The 19,959-nt window shown below is 48.4% G+C and overlaps 1 protein-coding gene across 23 annotated transcripts in view; it reads left to right on the top strand.

Moving 5' to 3' along the window:
- Positions 1-19,959, top strand: part of LOC118386432 (tyrosine-protein phosphatase non-receptor type 4-like) — a 134,365-nt gene that overhangs the window by 63,601 nt on the left and 50,805 nt on the right. For 4 of the 23 annotated variants that reach the window (XR_008139960.1, XM_052522888.1, XM_052522886.1 and 1 more), the window contains exons 6-10: positions 4,373-4,417; positions 9,642-9,694; positions 15,791-15,911; positions 16,159-16,246; positions 17,678-17,766. Coding sequence is in view for 22 of the 23 variants with exons in the window: in XM_052522888.1 (XP_052378848.1) it covers positions 4,373-4,417; positions 9,642-9,694; positions 15,791-15,911; positions 16,159-16,246; positions 17,678-17,766 (396 nt within the window). In the remaining variant the exon portion in view is untranslated. Of the gene's footprint in view, positions 1-4,372; positions 4,418-9,641; positions 9,695-9,726; positions 9,733-9,764; positions 9,771-9,802; positions 9,809-9,840; positions 9,847-9,878; positions 9,885-9,954; positions 9,961-10,068; positions 10,075-10,106; positions 10,113-10,220; positions 10,227-10,410; positions 10,417-10,486; positions 10,493-10,524; positions 10,531-10,676; positions 10,683-10,714; positions 10,721-10,790; positions 10,797-10,866; positions 10,873-11,132; positions 11,139-11,208; positions 11,215-11,664; positions 11,671-15,790; positions 15,912-16,158; positions 16,247-17,677; positions 17,767-19,959 lie in introns of those variants that run through there. The other 19 variants (XM_052522907.1, XM_052522906.1, XM_052522905.1 and 16 more) reach the window with 19 other exon arrangements.

The raw sequence follows: 19,959 nt of genomic DNA, 5'->3' as shown, positions 1-19,959 counted from the left end.
TATGAGACAAAAACAGCCCCACCCACTCAGCAACGAAGAGTACTGATGAGTCGTGCTCGCAAGACTGGCCCGAAAATACCTCTGTATCCCGGCGACATCGGTCCCATGATTGAACTAGGATATTCTCCAGGCAACAGACTGAACACACACATGCATCATTAGCAAAGTGAAAGAGCAGGCAGGCCAGCTCTAGGGAGGGAGAGGGGCAGGAAGGCCAGCTCTAGGGAGGGAGAGGGGCAGGAAGGCCAGCTCTAGGGAGGGAGAGGGGCAGGAAGGCCAGCTCTAGGGAGGGAGGGAGAGGGGCAGGAAGGCCAGCGCTAGGGAGGGAGAGGGGCAGGAAGGCCAGCGCTAGGGAGGGAGAGGGGCAGGAAGGCAGCGCTAGGGAGGGAGAGGGGCAGGAAGGCCAGCGCTAGGGAGGGAGAGGGGCAGGAAGGCCAGCTCTAGGGAGGGAGGGAGAGGGGCAGGAAGGCCAGCGCTAGGGAGGGAGAGGGGCAGGAAGGCCAGCGCTAGGGAGGGAGAGGGGCAGGAAGGCCAGCGCTAGGGAGGGAGAGGGGCAGGAAGGCCAGCGCTAGGGAGGGAGAGGGGCAGGAAGGCCAGCGCTAGGGAGGGAGAGGGGCAGGAAGGCCAGCGCTAGGGAGGGAGAGGGGCAGGAAGGCCAGCGCTAGGGAGGGAGAGGGGCAGGAAGGCCAGCTCTAGGGAGGGAGGGAGAGGGGCAGGAAGGCCAGCGCTAGGGAGGGAGAGGGGCAGGAAGGCCAGCGCTAGGGAGGGAGAGGGGCAGGAAGGCCAGTGCTAGGCAGGGAGGGACTGGGCCAGGAAGGCCAGCGCTAGGCAGGGAGAGGGGCAGGAAGGCCAGCGCTAGGCAGGGAGAGGGGCAGGAAGGCCAGCGCTAGGCAGGGAGAGGGGCAGGAAGGCCAGCGCTAGGCAGGGAGAGAGAGGGGCAGGAAGGCCAGCGCTAGGCAGGGAGAGAGAGGGGCAGGAAGGCCAGCGCTAGGGAGGGAGAGAGAGGGGCAGGAAGGCCAGCGCTAGGGAGGGAGAGAGAGGGGCAGGAAGGCCAGCGCTAGGGAGGGAGAGAGAGGGGCAGGAAGGCCAGCGCTAGGGAGGGAGAGAGAGGGGCAGGAAGGCCAGCGCTAGGGAGGGAGAGAGAGGGGCAGGAAGGCCAGCTCTAGGGAGGGAGAGAGGGGCAGGAAGGCCAGCGCTAGGGAGGGAGAGAGAGGGGCAGGAAGGCCAGCGCTAGGGAGGGAGAGGGGCAGGAAGGCCAGCGCTAGGGAGGGAGAGGGGCAGGAAGGCCAGCGCTAGGGAGGGAGAGGGGCAGGAAGGCCAGCGCTAGGGAGGGAGAGGGGCAGGAAGGCCAGCGCTAGGGAGGGAGAGGGGCAGGAAGGCCAGCTCTAGGGAGGGAGGGAGAGGGACAGGAAGGCCAGCGCTAGGGAGGGAGAGGGGCAGGAAAAAATATCAATTTTGTGGATATTTTGAAGAAACATCTCAAGACATCAGTCAGGAAGTTAAAGCTTGGTCGCAAATGGGTCTTACAAATGGACAATCACCCCAAACATACTTCCAAAGTCATGGCAAAATGGCTTTAAGGACAACACAGTCAAGATATTGGAGTGGCCATCACAGAACCTTGACCTCAAGCCTATAGAAAATTTGTGGGCAGAGCTGAAAAAGTGTGTGCGAGCAAGGAGGCCTATAAATCTGACTCGGTGACACCAGCTCTGTCAGGAGTAACGGGCCAAAATTCACCCAACTTATTGTGGGAAGCTTGTGGAAGGCTACCAGAAACGTTTGACCCAAGTTAAACAATTTAAAGGCGATGCTACCAAACACTAATTGAGTGTATGTAGACTTCTGACCCACTGGCAATGTGATGAAAGAAATAAAAGCTGAAATAAATCATTCTCTCTACTATTATTCTGAGATGTCACATTCTTAAAATTAAGTGGTGATCCTAACTGACCTAAAAAGGTAATTTTACTAGGATTAAATGTCAGGAATTGTGAAAAACTGAGTTTAAATGTATTTGGCTAAGGTGTATGTAAATTTCCGTCTTCAAGTGTATGTCATTTGAGCAACTTAAAGATAAATACCATTTATCCAATAATAATTTATTTTATTATTTACAGTTAAGAAAGTTTCTCAGAAGCACTTTGAGATATGACTACCAAACCTATCAAGTTTTGAACAATGATAACAATGACCTACACGTATTTATATCCAGAGTGTACTCATTGCTAATGCAACAATGCCCAAAACCATATGTACATAAGTCAAGAGAGCGATGGGTATCCGATTTGAATCCTACAATTGATAAGGGTCTATGATTGGACCTATGCCACAATAGTGTGTCAGCGAGCATCAACTCTAGATATAGACTTCTACATTACAGCTTCCTCCACCAACTCTATCTGACACCTCAGGTTACACCCTGAAATATCAGAAATGTGTTTTAAATGTGGAACAACTTGGCAGTGTACTAAATGACAAGCCTTCTGGCATGATGTTTGTGACTCCCTTGCCTTTTATTATGAAGGTCCCGTTCCCTCTTGACCCTGAAATATGCCTTCTGGGTAACTTCACAAATGTGAATTTGAGGAATAACTTTAAAATCAAATTTACAGAAATCACTCTTGCCACTGCAAGAAAATGTGTTGCACTGACATGGAAATCAGATGCCCCTCTCCCAATTACAAGACGGCTCTCTGAAATGTGTTGCACTGACATGGAAATCAGATGCCCCTCTCCCAATTACAAGACGGCTCTCTGAAATGTGTTGCACTGGCATGGAAATCAGATGCCCCTCTCCCAATTACAAGACGGCTCTCTGAAATGTGTTGCACTGGCATGGAAATCAGATGCCCCTCTCCCAATTACAAGACGGCTCTCTGAAATGTGTTGCACTGGCATGGAAATCAGATGCCCCTCTCCCAATTACAAGACGGCTCTCTGAAATGTGTTGCACTGACATGGAAATCAGATGCCCCTCTCCCAATTACAAGACGGCTCTCTGAAATGTGTTGCACTGACATGGAAATCAGATGCCCCTCTCCCAATTACAAGACGGCTCTCTGAAATGTGTTGCACTGGCATGGAAATCAGATGCCCCTCTCCCAATTACAAGACGGCTCTCTGAAATGTGTTGCACTGGCATGGAAATCAGATGCCCCTCTCCCAATTACAAGACGGCTCTCTGAAATGTGTTGCACTGACATGGAAATCAGATGCCCCTCTCCCAATTACAAGACGGCTCTCTGAAATGTGTTGCACTGACATGGAAATCAGATGCCCCTCTCCCAATTACAAGACGGCTCTCTGAAATGTGTTGCACTGGCATGGAAATCAGATGCCCCTCTCCCAATTACAAGACGGCTCTCTGAAATGTGTTGCACTGACATGGAAATCAGATGCCCCTCTCCCAAATACAAGACGGCTCTCTGAAATGAATGAGTGTATTCATATGGAGAAGATAGCCTATGCTTTAACAAATAAATTCAACCACTTCGTGAAAATATGGCAACCCTTCCTGGTCTCCATGGAAACACTTCCATTGAGGTAGGTGGATGTGAGCTTGTAGATTGATGTAGCTATTGTCTCTCTGTAATGTACTGTTTTGTGTAAATGTTGGTATCTCTTGTCATTTTTCTTTAGTCATTAGTGTTATTACTATAACAACCTGCCATGTCATGCCCATATAAGGAGATTAATTACCCTGTATTAGCACTTGCTAAAAGCCCTCAGCTAATCATTCTACAAATGGAGAAGACTACAGTAAACGGGTTAGGAGTAGGTCTGGGGTTGAGAGTTCGCGACAACTTAGTCTAAGACTCGGATCAGCTTGGTAGGTATATTAACCAATAATGGGCTAATTCTACTGCTGGCCGCCTGGCTCACAGCTAGACATAAATGTGAATAGCATGCCATGGATGCTGTCAGCCCCTATTGCAAGGGTGTCCATCCATGGTCATTAAAAACAGAGTTACAGTCAACTGGATACTCCAGTGTTATTTATTCAATCCATGCACCACTCAAGCATGATATTGCTCATTAAGTGAGTAAACCACTATGCATGTCTAAGGTGCAGAGGCATGGATCTGTTTTGGATGTGCATTATCGATTCCAGACGGCACACAACAACAGTGCTGGTGAGCTCTTACACTATGATGAGATTCATTCAGTATTAGTTATACACAAAAACAACAGGCTACAAGTTAAGTCATAGAAATGTTGCCTAAGCAATGAGCAGGGAGAAGCTCCATGTGAGTGGGTCTGGTCCAGCTGCTTTTTCTAGTGTACTGTACATTATGTCCTCTGGTCCATAATCACAGAGACATCTGTATCACATTGTTGTTGGTCTAACTGCTCTCCTTATTCCCTGTAGGTACCAGTATTTCCTCCAGCTCAAACAGGACATCCTGACTGGAAGGTTAGTTCAGATGGCTGTTCTTATTTACACAGGTTCAGCAGCACACTCACACACTGTTCTAGTGGGCTAACACTGATTCTACCGGGCCAGCACGCTGACACACACTGTTCTAGTGGGCAAACACTGATTCTACCGGGCCAGCACACTGACACACACTGTTCTAGTGGGCTAACACTGATTCTACTGGGCCAGCACGCTGACACATACTGTTCTAGTAGACTAACACTGATTCTACCAGGCCAGCACGGTGACAGACTGTTCTAGTGGACTAACACTGATTCTACCGGGCCAGCACACTGACACACACTGTTCTAGTGGACTAACACTGATTCTACCGGGCCAGCACGCTGACACACACTGTTCTAGTGGACTAACACTGATTCTACCGGGCCAGCACGCTGACACACACTGTTCTAGTGGACTAACACTGATTCTACCGGGCCAGCACACTGACACACACTGTTTTAGTGGACTAACACTGATTCTACCGGGCCAGCACGCTGACACACACTGTTCTAGTGGGCTAACACTGATTCTACCAGGCCAGCACGGTGACACACTGTTCTAGTGGACTAACACTGATTCTACCGGGCCAGCACACTGACACACACTGTTCTAGTGGACTAACACTGATTCTACCGGGCCAGCACGCTGACACACACTGTTCTAGTGGACAAACACTGATTCTACCGGGCCAGCACGCTGACACACACTGTTCTAGTGGGCTAACACTGATTCTACCGGGCCAGCACGCTGACACACACTGTTCTAGTGGACTAACACTGATTCTACCGGGCCAGCACGCTGACACACACTGTTCTAGTAGACTAACACTGATTCTACCGGGCCAGCACGCTGACACACACTGTTCTAGTGGACTAACACTGATTCTACCAGGCCAGCACGGTGACAGACTGTTCTAGTGGACTAACACTGATTCTACCAGGCCAGCACGCTGACTAACACTGATTCTACCAGGCCAGCACGCTGACTAACACTGATTCTACCAGGCCAGCACGCTGACACACTGTTCTAGTGGACTAACACTGATTCTACCAGGCCAGCACGCTGACACACTGTTCTAGAGGACAAACACTGATTCTACCAGGCCAGCACGCTGACACACTGTTCTAGTGGACTAACACTGATTCTACCGGGCCAGCACACTGACACACTGTTCTAGAGGACAAACACTGATTATACCAGGCCAGCACGCTGACACAGTGTTCTAGAGGACTAACACTGATTCTACCAGGCCAGCACGCTGACACACTGTTCTAGTGGACTAACACTGATTCTACCAGGCCAGCACGCTGACACAGTGTTCTAGAGGACTAACACTGATTCTACCAGGCCAGCACACTGACACACACTGTTCTAGTGGACTAACACTGATTCTACCAGGCCAGCACGCTGACAGTGTTCTAGAGGACAAACACTGATTCTACCAGGCCAGCACGCTGACAGTGTTCTAGAGGACTAACACTGATTCTACCAGGCCAGCACACTGACAGTGTTCTAGTGGACTAACACTGATTCTACCAGGCCAGCACACTGACACACACTGTTCTAGTGGACTAACACTGATTCTACCAGGCCAGCACGCTGACACACTGTTCTAGAGGACTAACACTGATTCTACCAGGCCAGCACGCTGACAGTGTTCTAGTGGACTAACACTGATTCTACCAGGCCAGCACGCTGACAGTGTTCTAGTGAACTAACACTGATTCTACCAGGCCAGCACACTGACACACACTGTTCTAGTGGACTAACACTGATTCTACCAGGCCAGCACGCTGACACACTGTTCTAGAGGACTAACACTGATTCTACCAGGCCAGCACGCTGACAGTGTTCTAGTGGACTAACACTGATTCTACCAGGCCAGCACGCTGACAGTGTTCTAGTGGACTAACACTGATTCTACCAGGCCAGCACGCTGACACAGTGTTCTAGAGGACTAACACTGATTCTACCAGGCCAGCACACTGACAGTGTTCTAGTGGACTAACACTGATTCTACCAGGCCAGCACGCTGACACACTGTTCTAGAGGACTAACACTGATTCTACCAGGCCAGCACACTGACAGTGTTCTAGTGGACTAACACTGATTCTACCAGGCCAGCACGCTGACACACTGTTCTAGAGGACTAACACTGATTCTACCAGGCCAGCACGCTGACAGTGTTCTAGTGGACTAACACTGATTCTACCAGGCCAGCACGCTGACAGTGTTCTAGTGGACTAACACTGATTCTACCAGGCCAGCACGCTGACACAGTGTTCTAGAGGACTAACACTGATTCTACCAGGCCAGCACGCTGACACACTGTTCTAGAGGACTAACACTGATTCTACCAGGCCAGCACGCTGACACACTGTTCTAGTGGACTAACACTGATTCTACCAGGCCAGCACGCTGACAGTGTTCTAGTGGACTAACACTGATTCTACCAGGCCAGCACGCTGACTAACACTGATTCTACCAGGCCAGCACACTGACAGTGTTCTAGTGGACTAACACTGATTCTACCAGGCCAGCACGCTGACTAACACTGATTCTACCAGGCCAGCACGCTGACTAACACTGATTCTACCAGGCCAGCACGCTGACTAACACTGATTCTACCAGGCCAGCACGCTGACTAACACTGATTCTACCAGGCCAGCACGCTGACTAACACTGATTCTACCAGGCCAGCACGCTGACTAACACTGATTCTACCAGGCCAGCACGCTGACTAACACTGATTCTACCAGGCCAGCACGCTGACTAACACTGATTCTACCAGGCCAGCACGCTGACTAACACTGATTCTACCAGGCCAGCACGCTGACTAACACTGATTCTACCAGGCCAGCACGCTGACTAACACTGATTCTACCAGGCCAGCACGCTGACTAACACTGATTCTACCAGGCCAGCACGCTGACTAACACTGATTCTACCAGGCCAGCACGCTGACTAACACTGATTCTACCAGGCCAGCACGCTGACTAACACTGATTCTACCAGGCCAGCACGCTGACTAACACTGATTCTACCAGGCCAGCACGCTGACTAACACTGATTCTACCAGGCCAGCACGCTGTCTAACACTGATTCTACCAGGCCAGCACGCTGACTAACACTGATTCTACCAGGCCAGCACGCTGACTAACACTGATTCTACCAGGCCAGCACGCTGACTAACACTGATTCTACCAGGCCAGCACGCTGACTAACACTGATTCTACCAGGCCAGCACGCTGACACACACTGTTCTAGAGGACTAACACTGATTCTACCAGGCCAGCACGCTGACTAACACTGATTCTACCAGGCCAGCACGCTGACACACACTGTTCTAGAGGACTAACACTGATTCTACCAGGCCAGCACGCTGACTAACACTGATTCTACCAGGCCAGCACGCTGACACACACTGTTCTAGAGGACTAACACTGATTCTACCAGGCCAGCACGCTGACTAACACTGATTCTACCAGGCCAGCACGCTGACACACACTGTTCTAGAGGACTAACACTGATTCTACCAGGCCAGCACGCTGACTAACACTGATTCTACCAGGCCAGCACGCTGACACACACTGTTCTAGAGGACTAACACTGATTCTACCAGGCCAGCACGCTGACTAACACTGATTCTACCAGGCCAGCACGCTGACACACACTGTTCTAGAGGACTAACACTGATTCTACCAGGCCAGCACGCTGACTAACACTGATTCTACCAGGCCAGCACGCTGACACACACTGTTCTAGAGGACTAACACTGATTCTACCAGGCCAGCACGCTGACACACTGTTCTAGTGGACTAACACTGATTCTACCAGGCCAGCACGCTGACAGTGTTCTAGTGGACTAACACTGATTCTACCAGGCCAGCACGCTGACAGTGTTCTAGTGGACTAACACTGATTCTACCAGGCCAGCACGCTGACAGTGTTCTAGTGGACTAACACTGATTCTACCAGGCCAGCACGCTGACAGTGTTCTAGTGGACTAACACTGATTCTACCAGGCCAGCACGCTGACAGTGTTCTAGTGGACTAACACTGATTCTACCAGGCCAGCACGCTGACAGTGTTCTAGTGGACTAACACTGATTCTACCAGGCCAGCACGCTGACAGTGTTCTAGTGGACTAACACTGATTCTACCAGGCCAGCACGCTGACACACTGTTCTAGTGGACTAACACTGATTCTACCAGGCCAGCACGCTGACTAACACTGATTCTACCAGGCCAGCACGCTGACACACTGTTCTAGTGGACTAACACTGATTCTACCAGGCCAGCACGCTGACACACTGTTCTAGTGGACTAACACTGATTCTACCAGGCCAGCACGCTGACACACTGTTCTAGTGGACTAACACTGATTCTACCAGGCCAGCACGCTGACACACTGTTCTAGTGGACTAACACTGATTCTACCAGGCCAGCACGCTGACAGTGTTCTAGTGGACTAACACTGATTCTACCAGGCCAGCACGCTGACACACTGTTCTAGTGGACTAACACTGATTCTACCAGGCCAGCACGCTGACACACTGTTCTAGTGGACTAACACTGATTCTACCAGGCCAGCACGCTGACACACTGTTCTAGTGGACTAACACTGATTCTACCAGGCCAGCACGCTGACAGACTGTTCTAGTGGACTAACACTGATTCTACCAGGCCAGCACGCTGACACACTGTTCTAGTGGACTAACACTGATTCTACCAGGCCAGCACGCTGACACACTGTTCTAGTGGACTAACACTGATTCTACCAGGCCAGCACGCTGACTAACACTGATTCTACCAGGCCAGCACGCTGACACACTGTTCTAGTGGACTAACACTGATTCTACCAGGCCAGCACGCTGACACACTGTTCTAGTGGACTAACACTGATTCTACCAGGCCAGCACGCTGACACACTGTTCTAGTGGACTAACACTGATTCTACCAGGCCAGCACGCTGACTAACACTGATTCTACCAGGCCAGCACGCTGACACACTGTTCTAGTGGACTAACACTGATTCTACCAGGCCAGCACGCTGACACACTGTTCTAGTGGACTAACACTGATTCTACCAGGCCAGCACACGGTTACACTACACTTTATTGGTAGCAGCCATCAATAAAAGCTGTTGTAATGATTTTCCTATTGATCCAAATGAATTGATGTGGTGACTTATGTGTTTGTGGTTTGTGTCCCACAGACTGCCCTGTCCGCACAACACTGCCGCACTCCTGGCTTCCTATGCTGTTCAATGTAAGTACCCGTTCTCCTGGTGTCCCATGCTGTTCAATGTAAGTACCCGTTCTCCTGGTGTCCCATGCTGTTCAATGTAAGTACCCGTTCTCCTGGTGTCCCATGCTGTTCAATGTAAGTACCCGTTCTCCTGGTGTCCCATGCTGTTCAATGTAAGTACCCGTTCTCCTGGTGTCCCATGCTGTTCAATGTAAGTACCCGTTCTCCTGGTGTCCCATGCTGTTCTATGTAAGTACCCGTTCTCCTGGTGTCCCATGCTGTTCAATGTAAGTACCCGTTCTCCTGGTGTCCCATGCTGTTCTATGTAAGTACCCGTTCTCCTGGTGTCCCATGCTGTTCTATGTAAGTACCCGTTCTCCTGGTGTCCCATGCTGTTCAATGTAAGTACCCGTTCTCCTGGTGTCCCATGCTGTTCAATGTAAGTACCCGTTCTCCTGGTGTCCCATGCTGTTCTATGTAAGTACCCGTTCTCCTGGTGTCCCATGCTGTTCTATGTAAGTACCCGTTCTCCTGGTGTCCCATGCTGTTCAATGTAAGTACCCGTTCTCCTGGTGTCCCATGCTGTTCTATGTAAGTACCCGTTCTCCTAGTGTCTCATGTTGTTCTATGTAAGTACCCGTTCTCCTGGTGTCCCATGTTGTTCTATGTAAGTACCCGTTCTCCTGGTGTCCTATGTTGTTCTATGTAAGTACCCGTTCTCCTGGTGTCCCATGCTGTTCAATGTAAGTACCCGTTCTCCTGGTGTCCCATGCTGTTCTATGTAAGTACCCGTTCTCCTGGTGTCCCATGCTGTTCAATGTAAGTACCCGTTCTCCTGGTGTCCCATGCTGTTCAATGTAAGTACCCGTTCTCCTGGTGTCCCATGCTGCTCAATGTAAGTACCTGTTCTCCTGGTGTCCCATGCTGCTCAATGTAAGTACCCGTTCTCCTGGTGTCCTATGCTGTTCTATGTAAGTACCCGTTCTCCTGGTGTCCCATGCTGTTCAATGTAAGTACCCGTTCTCCTGGTGTCCCATGCTGTTCAATGTAAGTACCCGTTCTCCTGGTGTCCTATGCTGTTCTATGTAAGTACCCGTTCTCCTGGTGTCCCATGCTGTTCAATGTAAGTACCCGTTCTCCTGGTGTCCTATGCTGTTCTATGTAAGTACCCGTTCTCCTGGTGTCCCATGCTGTTCAATGTAAGTACCCGTTCTCCTGGTGTCCTATGCTGTTCTATGTAAGTACCCGTTCTCCTGGTGTCCCATGCTGCTCAATGTAAGTACCCGTTCTCCTGGTGTCCCATGCTGCTCAATGTAAGTACCCGTTCTCCTGGTGTCCCATGCTGCTCAATGTAAGTACCCGTTCTCCTGGTGTCCCATGCTGCTCAATGTAAGTACCCGTTCTCCTGGTGTCCTATGCTGCTCAATGTAAGTACCCGTTCTCCTGGTGTCCCATGCTGTTCAATGTAAGTACCCGTTCTCCTGGTGTCCCATGCTGTTCTATGTAAGTACCCGTTCTCCTGGTGTCCCATGCTGTTCAATGTAAGTACCCGTTCTCCTGGTGTCCCATGCTGCTCAATGTAAGTACCCGTTCTCCTGGTGTCCTATGCTGCTCAATGTAAGTACCCGTTCTCCTGGTGTCCTATGCTGTTCTATGTAAGTACCCGTTCTCCTGGTGTCCTATGCTGTTCTATGTAAGTACCCGTTCTCCTGGTGTCTCATGTTGTTCTATGTAAGTACCCGTTCTCCTGGTGTCCTTTGCTGTTCTATGTAAGTACCCGTTCTCCTGGTGTCCCATGCTGTTCTATGTAAGTACCCGTTCTCCTGGTGTCCTTTGCTGTTCTATGTAAGTACCCGTTCTCCTGGTGTCCCATGTTGTTCTATGTAAGTACCCGTTCTCCTGGTGTCTCATGTTGTTCTATGTAAGTACCCGTTCTCCTGGTGTCTCATGTTGTTCTATGTAAGTACCCGTTCTCCTGGTGTCCCATGCTGTTCAATGTAAGTACCCGTTCTCCTGGTGTCCCATGCTGTTCTATGTAAGTACCCGTTCTCCTAGTGTCTCATGTTGTTCTATGTAAGTACCCGTTCTCCTGGTGTCTCATGTTGTTCTATGTAAGTACCCGTTCTCCTGGTGTCTCATGTTGTTCTATGTAAGTACCCGTTCTCCTGGTGTCTCATGTTGTTCTATGTAAGTACCCGTTCTCCTGGCTTGCTGCTAAAGATATGTAGCTACTTGTAGTTAATTCACACATTTGATCTCTCTGTTGCTTCATACAAGGCTACACAGTTTCTGGCCACTAGGCCACTCCAGCGTTTTTGTTGTGAGATGACTAGAAAGATGTGTGTTGTAAGCCTTTAGTTGAGAGTCCGTGTACTCACCAGGACTTCCCAATGGTCACTCTGTGTGTGCTGCCTTGCATAACTTTTTACGATGTCATATCCAATTTATTATTTAATTCTCTCACCCCAAAAAAACTATCAGTTTGCAGCGGAGCCTGAAATCGGCCATCATCCTCTCTTTATGCCCTTGTTGCTTTTTTCATTTAATGAACCTTTATTTAACTTGGCAAGTCAGTTAAGAACAAATTCTTATTTACAATGACAGCCAACGTTAGCAGGACATGGAGAGCTGTATACGGAACGCTATGCTAATCATTAGGCTGTTTCTCCCCATGTTTTGTCCCAGATTGATTTGTGTGGTATGACTTTTCTGTGCTGGTCGTGTGACTGGCCATTCGCCAAGCATGCTCAGGACAGCAAAGCACAGTATAGTGCAGCACACAACACAAGAGGGTGCGGAGAACAGGTTTATGGTAATGGCTGACGCAGAATGAGTAGAATGGTATCAAATACATCAAACACATGGTTTCCAGGTGTTTGATGCTATTATTATTACTCGGTAACCAACATTCTAGCTAATAAATTAGCACGCTGACTACTGTAACATGTTATCATAGTATAGCCTAGCCTAGCGGTCCACAGCTAGCATAGAGCCACAGCCTACCATTGTGATGGGCCCATTAGCCTGAGGAGTGTAGTTTACCAGCCTGTGTCACCAGATTGACCTGAATAATGGCTCCTGACAGATTGGAGAGGGGGATAGCCAATGGTCTGTCCCCATTCAATCTGTCCACATCCCCACTTCAGTGGCCAGCTGAGGCTTGCCTCTCTCTCCAAACTCCCCAGGGAGTCTCATGGCTATATAGGTCACTGGAGGGATTTGAACTGCACCTCTAACACAACCTGTGGGTGTCCATGTCCAGAATCTCACTTGTCCCTCCCCAAGAGAAGGTTTTCATTTCATTGTAGCCATGGGGATAGTGGTATGAATCATTTTAGCTTCAATTCAGTTTCAAGATGATTCAATGCTGCTGGTCATTCGGTTAGTTTTACCAAATCAATGAGGCTGGTCAAATTCGATCAAGAAATGCACTCTGCTGAAAGCTTTGGTGTTAGTGCTGTGTAGATATTTATTTGCATACTGCTCATAAATTGACCGGTTAGTTTTAACATTGTGGGTCTTGTTTTGTGTGTGGTCATTAGATCAAGATCTGTTGTGAATTGATCCGTTTGTTATGCGCCCTTGGTTAAAGGGATCTTCCCCCAGAGTCAGATGAAGTTGTTGATGTCATATTTACGTCTCTGCGTCCAGTCGGAACAAAGTTAGATGTAGTTTTGAATCCAATGCTAACTAGTGTTAGCGCAATGACAGGAAGTCAAACTAGGCATGACTTCTTGTCATTACGCTAGTTACCATTTGTGCGAACGCTAGGTGGCAACTTCCTTTAAAATGCACGCTGAGACATTGTCAAAATCACAAACTATCCATTTTAAAGCAGCAATCTGCAGTTGCTACATACATTTTTGGACTTATAAATGAGTTATAAATATCCATTGATTCTTGAATAAATTACTAATACAAGCTTGTTTTATTCTGATGTTTGTAAACAAACACTGTATAGCTTCAACATGCGTAAACATTACATTACATTACATTTAAGTCATTTAGCAGACGCTCTTATCCAGAGCGACTTACAAATTGGTGCATTCACCTTATGACATCCAGTGGAACAGCCATTTTACAATAGTGCATCTAAATCTTTTAAGGGGGGTGAGAAGGATTACTTTATCCTATCCTAGGTATTCCTTAAAGAGGTGGGGTTTCAGGTGTCTCCGGAAGGTGGTGATTGACTCCGCTGTCCTGGCGTCGTGAGGGAGTGTGTTCCACCATTGGGGAGCCAGAGCAGCGAACAGTTTTGACTGGGCTGAGCGGGAACTGTACTTCCTCAGTGGTAGGGAGGCGAGCAGGCCAGAGGTGGATGAACGCAGTGCCATTGTTTGGGTGTAGGGCCTGATCAGAGCCTGGAGGTACTGAGGTGCTGTTCCCCTCACAGCTCCGTAGGCAAGCACCATGGTCTTGTAGCGGATGCGAGCTTCAACTGGAAGCCAGTGGAGAGAGCGGAGGAGCGGGGTGACGTGAGAGAACTTGGGAAGGTTGAACACCAGACGGGCTGCGGCGTTCTGGATGAGTTGTAGGGGTTTAATGGCACAGGCAGGGAGCCCAGCCAACAGCGAGTTGCAGTAATCCAGACGGGAGATGACAAGTGCCTGGATTAGGACTTGCGCCGCTTCCTGTGTGAGGCAGGGTCGTACTCTGCGGATGTTGTAGAGCATGAACCTACAGGAACGGGCCACCGCCTTGATGTTAGTTGAGAACGACAGGGTGTTGTCCAGGATCACGCCAAGGTTCTTAGCGCTCTGGGAGGAGGACACAATGGAGTTGTCAACCGTGATGGCGAGATCATGGAACGGGCAGTCCTTCCCGGGAGGAAGAGCAGCTCCGTCTTGCCGAGGTTCAGCTTGAGGTGGTGATCCGTCATCCACACTGATATGTCTGCCAGACATGCAGAGATGCGATTCGCCACCTGGTCATCAGAAGGGGGAAAGGAGAAGATTAATTGTGTGTCGTCTGCATAGCAATGATAGGAGAGACCATGTGAGGTTATGACAGAGCCAAGTGACTTGGTGTATAGCGAGAATAGGAGAGGGCCTAGAACAGAGCCCTGGGGGACACCGGTGGTGAGAGCGCGTGGTGAGGAGACAGATTCTCGCCACGCCACCTGGTAGGAGCGACCTGTCAGATAGGACGCAATCCAAGCGTGGGCCGCGCCGGAGATGCCCAACTCGGAGAGGGTGGAGAGGAGGATCTGATGGTTCACAGTATCGAAGGCAGCCGATAGGTCTAGAAGGATGAGAGCAGAGGAGAGAGAGTTAGCTTTAGCAGTGCGGAGCGCCTCCGTGATACAGAGAAGAGCAGTCTCAGTTGAATGACTAGTCTTGAAACCTGACTGATTTGGATCAAGAAGGTCATTCTGAGAGAGATAGCGGGAGAGCTGGAGGACGGCACGTGCCAAGGACGGCACGTTCAAGAGTTTTGGAGAGAAAAGAAAGAAGGGATACTGGTCTGTAGTTGTTGACATCGGAGGGATCGAGTGTAGGTTTTTTTCAGAAGGGGTGCAACTCTCGCTCTCTTGAAGATGGAAGGGACGTAGCCAGCGGTCAGGGATGAGTTGATGAGCGAGGTGAGGTAAGGGAGAAGGTCTCCGGAAATGGTCTGGAGAAGAGAGGAGGGGATAGGGTCGAGCGGGCAGGTTGTTGGGCGGCCGGCCGTCACAAGACGCGAGATTTCATCTGGAGAGAGAGGGGAGAGAGGGGTAAACTATACATGTTATATTGTATGGTCAGTCCTTGAATTCCTCAGCTTTTTCACAAAACCAGAGGCAAGGACACTGCTTTGTTATTTGTACAATGAAGGATTGGCCTTTTAAGAGGTCCACTCCAATCACACACCACCACTAGCTAATGGATCTGAGGTACTCAGCTACTGTAGTGGTGGTTGGTGGTCCAAAGCTTCTCAACCCACTTGTGTATTTTAGAAACAGACCTCATAACCAGGCTTTTGATTGGGGTTCTTGTATTCATTACTGCATGGATAGGCAATGGTTCGTCTATCCAGTACCATATAGGCCTACTGTTTCCTGTGTATGATATAGGCTATGTGTGTCGACTTAACTGTCTGTGTCCTATTGAATAGATTGTCTCTCTGTGTGTTGTGTAGCTGAGTTGGGAGACTACAGTGACTCGGAGCATGCTCCTGGCTACCTCTCAGAGTTCTGCTTCATCCCCAACCCACCACAAGGGTTCCACAAGGAGGTCACCAAACACCACCAACAGCACAGGTAGAGAGGCCCATCTTCATGTCCCAGGCACACATGCACACAGCTGCAGGCACACACATTCACAGCTGTATACTTGTCACTTGTTTGCCCCGGCTCTTAAAGCAGACTAGGTTTTCATGGTTTTATTGAGTGCATTTCCAGGCATGGTCTCACTGTGCTGCTCCATCTTCTGTGTATGGATTACGTGCGTTTGATTAGAGGAACCATCTCCCTCTCATTTATCTCTCTCGTTCTCCCTACTTCTCAGTGGTCTGTCTTCTGCCCAATCAGAGTTTAATTACCTGAACACAGCACGGACGCTGGAGCTGTACGGAGTGGAGTTGCACTATGCAAGGGTAAGGCTGCTCCCCTGTGTGTATGTCACTGCTACAGTAGAAAGGGCACTTGTCATAGCAGCACCGATACCCATGTTCCATAAAGCTGTGCTTTAGCCCTGGAAAAGCCTGTGCTTTGTAAGCCAGAAGGTACAAGTAGGTTGAGGCAGTGTACAGTAGTATGTAATTCCTCTGTCCCCAGCTGCCAGGCCCTCATGAAGCCTTTAAAGGGATGCTTTAGGATTTTGGCAATGAGGCCCTTTATCTACTTACACCGAGTCAGATATACTTGTGGACACCATTTTATTGTCTCTGTGTTCAGTATGAAGGAAGTTAGAGGTAGTTTTGTGAGCCAGTGCTAACTACCGTTACCCATAGACTTCCAGTCATTGCGCTATCTGCTATAGCATGCTAGTAGCGAAGCTATCTCGAGCTTCCTTCATACTGGACACAGAGACATAAAAATGATCTCCACAAGTTAATCTGACTCTGTGTAAGTAGATAAAGGGCCTCATTGCCAAAATCCTGAAGTATCCTTTTATAGCTGAGGAACAGCAGAACCACTGAGCCTTGACAAGCTGTGTCTGTGGACTAGGGAATCCACTAATCCAGCCATTGTCTGGAGTACAGAGATTTCCCTCATTGTCCGATTAGACAGACTTCTCTTTTTGTCCCAGATAGTGTGTGTGTGTCGTCTGGTCTGTCTGTGTACTTTTAGGTGCATGTTTGGGTGTCTTGGTCTGTCTGTCTGACTGTCTAGGTTTTGTTGTTTTTGTCTGGATAGTAGTTTGGTTCATAAGACAAAGCAGGTCACAAAATTATTGGTACAATGAGTGAATGGCAGATCTCAACTGAGGCCCAGCCACCATTGTCCATCCAGACATTTTTGCTGTAGAATGATCATCACACTATTACAGTGAAGAGGTGGAGTGGTTGTGCCCCATTTTAAACTAGGGACAATATTGCCCCCCTACTGTTGTCATACCCCCCCCACACGCACACACCCTGCCATAGAGAGATGGGGGGAGGGAGATAGGAGGAGAGGGTCTGTGTCTGTACCCCCACTCTGCCATAGAGAGATGGGGGGAGGGAGATAGGAGGAGAGGGTCTGTGTCTGTACCCCCACCCTGCCATAGAGATATGGGGGAAGGGAGATAGGAGGAGAGGGTCTGTGTCTGTACCCCCACCCTGCCATAGAGAGATGGGGGGGCGGGAGATGGGAGGAGAGGGTCTGTGTCTGTACCCCCACCCTGCCATAGAGAGATGGGGGGAGGGAGATGGGAGGATAGGGTCTGTGTCTGTACCCCCACCCTGCCATAGAGAGATGGGGGGAAGGAGATAGGAGGAGAGGGTCTGTGTCTGTACCCCATCCAAAGCTTCCACCAGGCTGGCCCACTGTCAGGGTGCTTAGACACTTAATTTTCTCTCTCTGTCTCTGTGTGTGTGTTCCAGGATCAACGCCACACTGAGATTTTAATTGGGGTGATGTCAGCAGGGATCGTGGTTTACAAGAACAGGGTACGAATCAACTGCTTTCCCTGGTGAGTGACAAACTGGAGTCTTTTGATTCTGATACAAGATGAGGCGATTTGTAAATCCTATAATTAATTTGATCGTTGCTACAAGGGGATCGTTTGTGTTCACACAGAGCGTCCACTTCGGTAGATTGTGTTACACATACAGTAAGCATTTAGAATGTCTAAGTAGGAAGAGGAAAGATGAGGATATGTATTTTTTAATGTATATATTTTTTATTTGACCTTTTATTTAACTAGGCAAGTCAGTTAAGAACAAATTCTTATTTTCAATGACGGCCTAGGAACAGTGGGTTAACCTCTCTGGGATATGTGGGAAGGTAGCGTCCCAACTCGCCAACAGCCAGTGAAAGTGCAGGTCGCCAAATTCAAAACAACAAAAATCTCAATTAAAATTCCTCAAGCATACAAGAATTTTACACCATTTTAAAGATAATTTTATATTTAATCCGGCCACGGTGTCTGATTTCAAAAAGGCTTTACTGCGAAAGCACCACAAACGATTGTTAGGTCACCACCAAGTCACAGAAAAACACAGCCATTTTTCCAGCCAAAGAGAAGAGTCACAAAAAGCACAAATAGAGATACAAATCACTAACCTTTGATGATCTTCATCAGATGACACTCATAGGACTTCATGTTACACAATACATGTATGTTTTGTTCGCTGAAGTGCATTTTTATATAAAAAAATCTAATTTTACATTGGCGCGTTACGTTCAGTAGTTCTAAAACACGCGTTGATTGTGCAGAGAGCCACATCTATTTACAGAAATACTCATTATAAATGTTGATGAAAAACAAGTGTTATACATGGAATTAGAGATATACTTCTCCTTAATGCAACCGCTGTGTCAGATAAAAAAAAATGTTTTTAAAGTTACGGAAAAAGCAAACCATGCAATAATCTGAGTACAGCATTCAGACAACAAAGCAGCCAAAAAGATATCCGCCATATTGTGTCGTCAACATTAGTCAGAAATGGCATTATAAATATTCACTTACCTTTGATGATCTTCATCAGAATGCACTCCCAGGAATAAAGTTAATCAATTATGTCCAAATAGCTTCTTTTGTTAGGGTGTTTGGTAAACAAATCCAAACACGCGTTCAGGTCCAGCCGAACGTCGGACGAAATGTTCAAAAAGTTATATTACAGGTCATAGAAATTTGTTAAACTAAGTATAGAATCAATCTTTAGCTTGTTTTTATCATAAATCTTCAATAATGTTCCAACCTGAGAATTTCTATGTCTGTAGAAAAGCGATGGCACGAGAGCTAACTCTCTCTTGACTGCGCCTCACGAGCGTTGAGCACTCTGCCAGACACCTGGCTCAATCCCCTCTCATTCTCTCCCACTTCATAGTAGAAGCCTGAAACAAAGTTCTAAAGACTGTTGACATCTAGTGGAAGCCTTAGGAAGTGCATTATGACCCCATTTACACTGTATATTGGAATGGCAAAGAGTTGAAAAACTACACACCTCTGATTGTCGTCTGCCATATGAGTTCTGTTATACTCACAGACACATACTCATTCAAACAGTTTTAGAAACTTCAGAGTGTTTTCTATCCAAATATACTAATAATATGCATATATTCGCATCTGGGACGGAGTAGCAGGCAGTTTACTCTGGGCACCTTATTCATCCAAGCTACTCAATACTGCCCACCTGTCACCAAGAAGGTTCAGGAAGCCTTGTTCAGGGGCAGAATGACAGATTTTTACCTTGTCAGCTCGGGGATTTGATCTGGCAACCTTTACGGTTACTAGTCCAACACTCTAAACACTAGGCTACCTGCCGCCCCAGATATCATTCCAGGTTGCAGAAGCATTCCGAGAAGTGTCAAATAGGATTCTTCTAAGCACATCACATAACTGTTTTACATGTTAATCTGTAAACTACAGATGATCATTCCTAGAATCTCAGAGCGGTTTAGGCTTTCATGTGGATTGTCTTTGAGGCCCAAAGATTTAATTCTTAGAAATCTTTGATATTCAGCTGTGTTGGTGGGGCTACTGGAAGTGTGTGCCAGGGGTGGGAGTGCACAGCCCAAATCCCCACCAGACGAGTAATAATCCAACACACACACTGACACAGACACTTCCCCACCCCCCACTAGCTCCTCACAGCACACATCCCCATTCTTAAAAGCCAGCTGCTTGCTGTAGCACAGGCAGCTCCGACGCTTTCCAGTC

This window comes from Oncorhynchus keta, chromosome 7 (genome assembly GCF_023373465.1).
Source record: "Oncorhynchus keta strain PuntledgeMale-10-30-2019 chromosome 7, Oket_V2, whole genome shotgun sequence".
NCBI classification, from domain to species: Eukaryota; Metazoa; Chordata; class Actinopteri; order Salmoniformes; family Salmonidae; genus Oncorhynchus; species Oncorhynchus keta.
The sequence above is the reverse complement of the archived record's forward strand: the minus strand, read 5'-3'. Positions and strand labels throughout refer to the sequence as shown.